Here is a 10,299-nt window from a genome sequence, read left to right as displayed (position 1 = left end):
CCCAAGGGCTCCCGGACTGTGAGCGGGTGCAGGCCAGGCTGAGGGACCCCTCACCCCTGAGTGCCCAAATTTCGTGCACCAGACCTCTAGTTAATTATAAAAAACATTAGTCATGTTCTGCTCACTGTGATTGTTTTGTCCTGATTAAAGAAGGCACATTCTAACCTGGCTGGGAGTTGCAAGCAGGACTTAGGACCTCACTTGGAAATACGGCCCATCCTCCACATCCAGTGATGCCTTCCCCAGGATATAAGTGACACATTTTCCCATGGAACTCTGAATTAGTACCTTTCCCTCTAACTTTCTTCAAATTAAGAGAATCTATGGAGTTCCCTATACTGCACAGTTTTAATGAAAGAAAATAAGACTTTCTAAGAGCATCAAATACATGTGTTTTTTTTATTTATAAACATACATACTCCTCTCTCTCTCTCTCTCTCTCTCTCTCTCTCTCTATCTATCTCTCTCCTCTCTCTCTCTCTCTCTCTCTCTCTCTCTCTCTCTCTCTCTATCTCTCTCTCTCTTTCTCTTTAAAATATATTCTTACTGATTCAGAGAGGAAGGGAGAGGGAGGGAGATAAAAACATCAATGATGAGAGAGAATCGCTGGTCGGCTGCCTCCTACACACCCCGTAGTAGGGATCAGGCCAAAACCTAGACATGTGGCCTGACCTGGAATCAAACTGTGACTTCCTGGTTCATAGGTTGATGTTAACCCACTGAGTCACACTGGCCGGGCTCAATTCTTATTTATAAATTCATTCCAAGGACATATACAGCTTGAAAAGCTTTGAAAGCAGTTTAAAAAAAACAACAACAACTAGCTTTTAAGTAGCAAGAAAACAGTTATAGAAGAAAGTTTAAATTAAAAGAAAAAATAATTGTTTTACTTTATTCAAGAGTGGGAACATCCTCCATGAAAATGTGTACCTTGACTGAGGATGGCTGGGTGGCCTTATCACACCTTAGGAAATCAAATGCTTTTTACAATGACAAGAAAGAGAGTTTCATCTAATTTCTCTCCCAGGGTAGATGTCTGTCAACAGAAGGTGGACATGAATAAAAGGAGGGGCTTGCACAATCAATCCAGAAAATCAGCAATCTATGAGTAATCCAGAACCCAGTATTTATCTCCTCTGCCACACACCCTCCCTCCCAGCCAGTGAGCAAGACAATTACTCTCAAGTCAAGCTAAGTGCCCCCCAGTCACAGTGGCCCAATGGTGACATACAAAGCATACAAATAATTCTCACTCTGGCATAAAAGTGACAACTTTCTTGGAAGAAAAGCAGATACTGTAAATTTCTCAAAGTCTTCCTGAAACATTTTCTAAAGTAATTTTTACTTCTTTAGAAAAAATGCATACCTGGCAAACCATCTGTAATAAAAGGCCCATTCTATAAAACCTTACCTGGTCCTACTCATATCTGCAATCATAATCATATTTACAGACAAATATATCTATACTAAGAAAAGAGCAATATGCTAATTAGACTGGGAGACCTTCCAGGAGACCTTCCAAATGTTCTTCTGGACAAAGCCATGGTGGTGGGGCCAAGGTAGAGGCGGTTAGAGGCCAAGAGGGGAGGGCAGTTGTGGGTGATCAGGCTGGTGGGGGGCGGGGCTGTTGGGGGTAAGCAGATCAGCAGGGGGGCCAGTTGGGGGCAAGCAGGCCATCAGTGGGGGTCAGTTGGAGGTGATCAGGATAGCGGGGGTGGGGGGCAGTTTGGAGTGAGCAGGCCAGCAGGGGGACAGTTGGGGATGAGCAGGCCAGTGGGGAGGGAAGGGAGGGACAAGCAGGCCAGCAGGGGCGGAAGTTTGTGGTGATCAGGCTCGTTGGGGGGGGGGGGGGCATGTGGGTGCAAGCAGGCCAGCAGCGGGGGGCGGGGGGAGGTCAGCTGGGGTCGAGCAGGCCGGCAGGCAGAGTGATTAGAGGCAACGAGGCAGGCAGGCAGGCAGGTGAGCGGTTAGGAGCCAGCAGTCCCAGATTGCGAGAGGGATGTGTGACTGCTGTAAACTGGCAGTAGGACATCCTTCGAGGGGTCCCAAATTGGAGAGGGTGCAGGCCAGGCTGAGGAACACACTGTCCCCCGTGCATGAATTTCATGCACCGGGCCACTAGTAAAAATATAAACAAACAGATAAAAACAAAGATAACATGCTAAAGACCACAAATTTATTATATGGCAAAAGTCAAGATTCAAAAATATCTCCCCTACTAGCAGAATTAGGTGGGAAATTAACAAAGTAGAATTTAATAGGATGCAAAATAAAGTCTCGTACTAGGGCTTTAAAAAAAAAAAAACCTGCACAACAGGATAACCTAGTTTAAGACCAGTGCATCTACAAAAACACATTTTCGTTTATTGCAAGCTCAACAAGAGGCAGCAGTCTGAAACAGTGGTCCCAAAAAGCTAATGCAATTCTAAGTTGCATTAAGAGAAGACAATGTCCTCTTCACAAATAATATCATCCTGGGGACCATACTCAGTTCTGGGAATCACATTTTAAAAGAATCAATAACTGAACTGTGTGTTGGGAGAAGGGTGGGATCTAGCCTAGGGAATATTCTGCACAAAAGCTAGTGAAGGAACTGGGGATGTTTAAACTGTTTTATTTTGTTTTTCATCTCATCTGTAAAGAGGATATGCTGCATAATGGAAAAGGGAGTGGACTAGGAATGGCAAATGGGTTTCCTTTCCTGAGCCAGTTCTAATCAACTGGTAGTGACTCCCAGGACCTGGTGCTGAGAAAGATTCTGAGAGTAGAAAGGAGGGAGTGAGGGCAGAGAGAGAGACATCAACTGGTTGCCTCCCACATTATCCCAATCTGGGGATTAGGGGAGTAGAGGAGCAAACTGCAACCAAAGTAGGTACCTCTGACTGGGAATTGAACCCAGGACCCTTGGGTATGCTGCAATTCTCTAACCACTGAACAACACCCGCAAGGCTTCAGTGCATCTTAGTTCCTATACCATTCTCTGGCTATGTTTTTATTACCGTGTTAACATAAGAAACATTCAAACCTGTAAAGAATTTTGTGTTTATTTGAGCAAACTGTCGACAAGTGCCTGGAAGCAGTACCTCAACGGATTGGGAAAGTGCTCTGGAGAGTGGCGGGTTTTCTTCTATTTTTATACATTACAACCAAAGGAGGAGACATAGGTAGGTTACAAGAAATTCATTGGTGATACATTAGAGAGGCGGGAGAAACCAAAGGGGGTTTGGGGGTGAGGGAGAGAACCTGTGGGACTGGATAAAAAATAAAATGATAGACACATACTTAGAAGGGTGTAGGATAGCCAACAGTCAACAATTAACATGAGAACAATGAAGGAATTAGTGGTAACTGTCCGGGAGCCCAAGCACATTAGGTTGTGCCACAAGGGGCCCAGAAAAAGGGAAGTTAAAAGTTACCCAGATATTTCAAGGGTATCCTAGCTAATAAAAGACAAAAGGGTAATTAACCGTACCTCCGCTATGCTTCCCATTGGCTAATCAGGGCGATATGCAAATTAACTGCCAACAAAGATGGCGGTTAATTTGCATACATAGGCACAATGATGGGAGGCGAAAGGGGAAGGACAGAGGAAGCTGCCTGACGCTGACAGTGATCGGAAACCCAGGCAGCAGGCAAGAGCCGGGTGGCAGGGCAAAGGTGGAGAACCTGGGCCGCCTTTGCCCTGCATGAACTATGCAGCTGGGAAAGGGGTGTGCGGCCGCTGGGAGCAGGGCGGGAACTTCCCGGGGTTTGCATCAGGCAGCCGGGAGAGGGGCGAGAACTATGCAGCCAGGAGAGGGGCACCAGGTGGCTGGGAGCAGGGCGGGAACTTCCCTGGGTTTGCAGCAGGCAGCTGGGAGCGGGCGGGAACTTCTGCCGCATTGTCATGGCAATGCGGCAGAAGTTCCCGCCTCCTAGCTGCTTGCTCATTCACTTACTCGCTCATTCATTCACTCATTCACTCACCCATTATTCACTCACTCACTCACTCACTCAGCAAACCATCTCAGGTCCCTGGCACCAGGCCAGGCACTGAAGTTGAAGAAGGATAAGACAGAGCAATGTCCTCAAGATGTTAGTAATTCAGTAGGGCGAAGCAGGCACATGAACAAGGCAGTTGTACGCACAGATGCAGTGTACTGGGTTCAGTGAGAGCAGTAACTAATGCCGACTTTGTTCTCTTGATACAATGGGGCCTCGGGAGCCAGGCCGCCCCAAGCCTGTAGGCCTGTGCCTAGGCCAGGAGTGGCTGGGGTCCAGGAACATGACAGAAGGCGCAGGTCGGGCTGAGGGGTCTGACCCCACCCCTCACCCTCACCCCCGAGTGCACAAATTTTTGTGCACCGGGCTACTAGTCTATATATATAAAAGACTAATATGCTAAGTGTCCTGCCGTCAGGGTAATACGTTATGTCGCAATGCCCAGCTTCCTCTCCCTAGCGACTAGCCTCCTAGAAGTTTCTTCAGCCCAGGAACACAAGTTGCTTTATAGCCAGGTAGAAACATTCACAGTTAACCAAATGTCTGTGAAGTATTTTCCTGTGCCTCATCTCATTTGATCCTCACACAAGTCGTGGAGTAGGTAGATCGGAGACTTGGTAGAATCCTATTTTCTTTTCATTAAACAGAAAATGAAGATTTAGAAAGTTTAGAAACTCGACCCAACTGAAAAGAATTGAGAAATGGTGGGCCCCCACCCCCTCCCCCAACCCCCCCTTCCCCCGCTCAAAAAGAAATAAAGAAAAGAAATGGTGGACCTTAAAAATGACTTCAGGTTTTTTCACTGCACAAAATATAGTCAAACACTGCTGCAAATTAAATATTTTACCCTTTGTTCTCCCTGCATGATCTACAATAATAATGTGCTTCTTCGTGTTGATATTTACTGCTGTGTTGCTGACAATTACCTGAAAAGAAGTTGGAGTGCTTCACTGGGCTGGAAAAAGTTTAGCTAAATCAGAAAGCAGCTCTAATTAACAAGTTTGTTTTATATCTATAAAAGGCTAAGTTGACTCGCACATGGGTGATACATATAAAGCTCTCATTGGCAGCAATCACATGCATTTCAATCTGTCATTGTCGATCATGAATTTGGTTGACACTTCTATTATTGAGAAAGGGTGAACAGGGATATTAAAATATTTCTTCTAATTAATTTCCTTTCAATGTGCACAAATTCATGCACCAGGCCTCTAATGTTATTATAGATGCAAAAAGACAGATAGGCTCAGTGAAGATAATGTCCTAGAATGTAACTACCCACTATTACTGCTTTTGGTTAAAGTTTAATTTCCGATCGTCCTCTGTGGTTACTTCAGGTCTTTGAGTTTGCAAGACCATCATACAGGCCTTCCCTGAGCTTGTCAGGTTACCATGTGGCCCCTTTCACCCACAGCATCTTGGTAAGCCAGCTTACCTTTATCTTCCTCGGTATGCACAAGAGTGGGTACTTGCCATGGCCTGTGTTGCTCGGTGGTTAGAGCATCAACCTGAGCAGCAGAGTCACCTATTGGATTCCTGGCCAAGGGCACATACCTGGGTTGCAAGTCCAAGCCCACAGTGGAGTGGAATGCGGGTGCTGCAGGAGGCAACCTATAGATGTCTCTTTCACATTGGTGTTTTTCTGACTCCCCCCCCCCCCCGCCACCCCCCCTTCCTTCCAGTCTCTAAAATCAATGGAAAATATGTCCTTACTCCTTGGGAGAGGTACAAAGAAAACCAAAAACCAAAAAACGATAAAAAGGTAGATACTTAAAGTTTAGCTCACTGATTTTCAACCAGTGACTTTTGCCTCTCCAAGAACATCAGGCAATGTCTGAGACATTCAGTAAGGTCAGAACTGGTAAGAGGCGCTGCATTTAGTGGGCAGAGAGGCCAGGGATGCTGCTAAATCACCCCGCGGTGCACAAGACGGAGCCCCCTACAAAGGGTTTTCGGGTCCCAAAAGGCAACAGTGCCGCGGTTACTGCGTGACTTAATGAAAGGCAAAATAAGCAAAGCCCGAGCTGGGGGAGCTCGCTGGGTGCAATGCCTGGTCTGTGATGGGACCAGCTGGCCAGGGGATAGCCAGGTTGGGTCCAGCGCCCTAGGCCGCAACAGGAGGAAGACACAGGGTTAACACCCAGATCCCGCAGGCCCCGGATGTGGTGCAGAGCAGATGGCTTCTCCTCCAATCCCCGCTCTAGCCCAGTGGTCCTTGTGGGACTGGGAGGCCAAGCTCTTGCGAGAAGTGGGCGGAGCTTCCGGCGGTTGTTGGCATTGACTTGGCTGTAAAGCTCTGGGTTCCCGGATTCCCGGATTCCCGGATTCCCGTGCTGGGCTGGCTGGGTCTCGGGGAGAGGGCGGGATCGGCTGTGAGGTCCCCACCCGCCGCGAGGTGCCTCCACTTCCAGGGCCGCGGGTTTCACAGCCTCGCTCCGTATCTCTACTCTCCAGCCGCTGGTGAGAGTCGCGCCCAGTACACAACCCCACTCACCCGTGGCAAGCCGAGGGGAGGAAATGTGTTTATCCGCCATTTCCTAGTTCGAGTGGGCGGGAGAGCCTTGAGGTATACCCGTTCCTCTTGATTCCCGGCCCGCGGTTGGGCTCTGAGGACAGGTGAGGAAAAAGTACCGGGAGCACACGTGAGGAGATGTAGCATCTTGTTTGTTTCCGTTAAAGCACCAACCCGGTGCGCGGGTGAGGAGGCGAACCTTCTTGCTTGTTGTCCTGCAAGCGCCGTCCCCGCTGGGCTTTCGTGCTTTCCCGCTTTCCCGCAGGTCAGCCACTGTTCCGTCTTCAGAAATTCCCGTGCCCTCTGCCTGCCTGGTAACCGTTGGCATCTTCTCTTCCAGCTCACCGTGCCCCCCAAATATGACGTGTTGAGTCAAGACGAACTACGCACAAAGCTGTCCCAGACCTTCAAGCGCCGAGGTATCCTGGACTCCCTCAAGGTGTCGGCTTGAGGCATATCTGTTCTGTAACTTTTACAAGTGGAAGCGGTGACAGGGAGTCCGCATTTAAACCCACTGGGTCTTGGTTTTAAAAATAATATGATATGCAGGTGGTATTGGGGAGTGACGCTTTTATGTTTTGTAGAACTCGTTATCCTGGAAAGCATTCTCAAACGGTTGAGAGTTTGCCCGGTCTTCATATTCAAATAGATTTATTGACTGGCATTCAGGTAGGAGCGAGTAGCTGTATAAAATGAAAACATTTTAGCAACAAGGCAAGTTTTGTGAAACTGGTTTGTAGGTTCTTGAATTAATACGTGGTTTTGTAATAGTCATGTTTGGATGAAGGATATTGAGACAATATAATAAGCATTGTGTGCTGCTTACAGTACAATAGTCTGGAGAATGACAGCTTTTTTCTTTAAAATATAATGAAAGCTCTGAAGGTTTCACTTGGGCAGCACATACGTATAGTACGAATTAACAGCAAGGAGTAGGGTTACCTCAAATGTATTTTCATTACTATATACAGTTAGACGTGTATTTTACACTTATCAGGGGAAATACTGAGTTTTTCCTTCTCCCCCCATTGTTTTCGTAACTTAAAAAACAAAACAGAACACTTTATACCTATCTGAAAAACCCATAAAAACATAGAGGAAGAGAGTCTTTTCTGATTCAGCTATTATTGGCACAGTGGTGTGTGTGTGTATTCTTAGTTCACTGTTGTATAGTGAGCATTTTCCTGTGACCCGAAAAGTTCCTTGAAACCCTCCATTTAAGTGTCCCATGATTGGATGTATGGGTAATTTATGTAGCAGTCCCTGGTGAATGTTTAATCTTGGCAGAGAATAATTTACTAATACACTTTACATGTAAAGTAACATCAGGAATAGAATTGGTTTAAATGTGTTTTCATTACTACATATATTTCAGAAGTATATCTGAAATATAAATGCTGAATAGGTTATAACCAGGTCTGTGCATCCTTCAGTTGCATTTCTCATTTTTGCCTAGGTTACGTGGCATTCTTACATTCTTGTATGACTTTATCTATATAGAAAAGGCTAATATGCAAAGTGTTTCCTTGGAGGTTAGCCCGGGAGACCGGGAATTCGATTGCTCACTATGATGTGGTCTGACCATCGGGGGTCGCACAGAAAATTGCAGGCAGCGAGCTGGTGTTGGCGGGGTACTGAGGGAGCAAGGAAAGGGGGAAGCAGGAACAGGGGAGGGGGGAACCGCGTGGTGGTGGTGCATGAGGGAGCAGGAAAGCAGGGAACCTGATCAGCCGTGATTGCCAGCCAGGCCTAGGGACCCTACCTATGCACTAATTTCTTGCATCAGGCCTTTAGTCCTGGAAAATAAAAGGCCATAAGCATTTTTTAAAAAATCCATTTTATTGATTTTTTAAAGAGAGGAAGGAAGAAGGGTAGAGAGTCAGAAACATTGATAAGAGAGAAACATCGACCAGCTGCCTTCCGCACACCCCCTACCCAGGTACATGCCCTTGACCAGAATCGAACCTGGGACCTTTCAGTTCTCAGGCTGATGCTCTATCCACTGAGCCAAACCTGTTAGGGCCGTGGTTGCCAAACTGTGGCTCGCGAGCCACATGCGGCTCTTTGGCCCCTTGAGTGTGGCTCTTCCTAAGCCTTAGGAGTATCCTAATCTACACTAATAAAAGAGAACAATGGTAATTGGCATATGGCGATACCGTTTTTATTGGCTAATCAGGGCCATATGCAAATTAACTGCCAACAAAGATTGGCCGTTAACTGCCAACAAGATGGCGGCTAACTTGCATATGTAGGCACAATGCAGGGAGGCGAAAGGGAAAGCAGGAAGAAGCCCCCTGCCACTGACAGTGGTCGGAAACCCAGGGGGGAGCTAAGAACTGGGGGGCAGGGCAAAGGCGGCCCTGGGGCCGCCTTTGGCCTGCCCCCCAGCCATGATCGGAGAATCAGGCGCCTTTGCCGCCCTGGCCAGTGATAGCAGGAAGTAGGGGTGGAGCCAGCAATGGGAGCTGGGCACCGTCAAAGCTGGTAGTCCCGGGAGCTAGGGGTCCCTTGCCTGGGCCTAATGCGAAGCCCACGATCACGGCGCCCCCCGCTGCCACTGCAGGTCCCCGCTGCCCGGGACGGACGCCTAGGCCAGAGGCGTTAGGCCTGGGCAGGGGCGGAGCCTGCAACCGTGGGGAGCTGGGGTTCCCCTTACCAGGCCTGACACCTCTGCCGGAGGCCTCAGGCCTGGTCAAGGGGCCGATCCGGTGATTTGTGATCGGAGGGTGATGAGGGTCAACTCCTCTGGCTGAGGCGTCAGGCCTGGGCTGGGGGTGGAGCAAGCGATCAGAGGGAGATGGGGGTCCCCTGTCCAGGCATGATTCCTGGGCCAGAGGCCTCAGGCCTGGGCGGGGGCCAGAGCCAGTGATCGGGGGGCAATAGGGGTCCCCTGTCCAAGCCTGACACCTCTGGCAGAGGCGTCAGGCCTGGGCAAGGGTCGATCAGGCGATCGGAGGGTGATGGGGGTCAACGCCTGAGGGCTCCCAGTATGTGAGAGGGAGCTGGCTGGGCTGAGGGACACTCTCCCCTCACACACACACCCAGAGCACGAATTTCGTGCACCGGGCCCCTAGTTACGTTAATAACAATGTACCTACCTATATAGTTTAAGTTTAAAAAGTTTGGCTCTCAAAAGAAACTTCAATCGTTGTACTGTTGATATTTGGCTCTGTTGACTAATGAGTTTGCTGACCACTGGGTTAGGGCAAAGCATTTTTTTAAGGCTCTTTGGCAGAGCATGTGTATTCTTCTCAGTATAAATGTCTTTTGTACTATAGGATTTTTGATGTGTAAGTACTGTTCTGAACTTGTAGTTATATACTCTTGTTCTTTTCAGGTGTAGGATAGAAGATAGAGGTATAGCAACTCTATTTGTTTCCTGCTTGTATAGTATTGATATGAATACGTTGCGTGGATATAGGCAACATAGTCTTGAGCTCTGCTCAATTAATATGTTTCCAGATTATATGCAAAGTAGATTAGGACAATATTCAGTAGTTCAGTTAATTTAGAGGTTTTCTTAAAACTCAAAGGAAAACTAACACATTATAACCTTGAAGAAAATTACCCACTTTGAACCTAAGTTTTCATATTTATAAAATGTGGGAAAATTACTGTATTTCACAGTGCCTTGAGATGTAAATAATATATATGGAAGTGCATTTTTAAAAATATATTTTTATTGATTTCAGAGAGGAAGGGAGAGGGAGAGAGAGATAGAAAAATGAATGATGAGAGAGAATCATTGATCAGCTGCCTCCTGCACACCCTCAACTGGAGGTGGTGTCCTGCAACCTGGACATGTG

The 10,299-nt window shown here is 47.5% G+C and overlaps 1 protein-coding gene across 1 annotated transcript in view; it reads left to right on the top strand.

Moving 5' to 3' along the window:
• Positions 1-5,880: 5,880 nt before the first annotated feature.
• The window catches only part of LOC308512416 (centriole and centriolar satellite protein OFD1-like), a gene marked incomplete at both ends in the record, with an annotated part of 60,659 nt that continues 56,240 nt past the window's right edge, over positions 5,881-10,299 (top strand). Inside the window, 1 exon segment of the mRNA XM_081082175.1 lies at positions 5,881-5,947. Within this exon segment, the coding sequence (XP_080938301.1) occupies positions 5,881-5,947 (67 nt within the window).

Source organism: Myotis nattereri, assembly GCF_964212035.1.
Source record: "Myotis nattereri genome assembly, chromosome: Y".
Classification (NCBI taxonomy): domain Eukaryota; kingdom Metazoa; phylum Chordata; class Mammalia; order Chiroptera; family Vespertilionidae; genus Myotis; species Myotis nattereri.
Note: the sequence above shows the minus strand (reverse complement) of the source record. Positions and strands in the feature narration are given on the sequence as shown.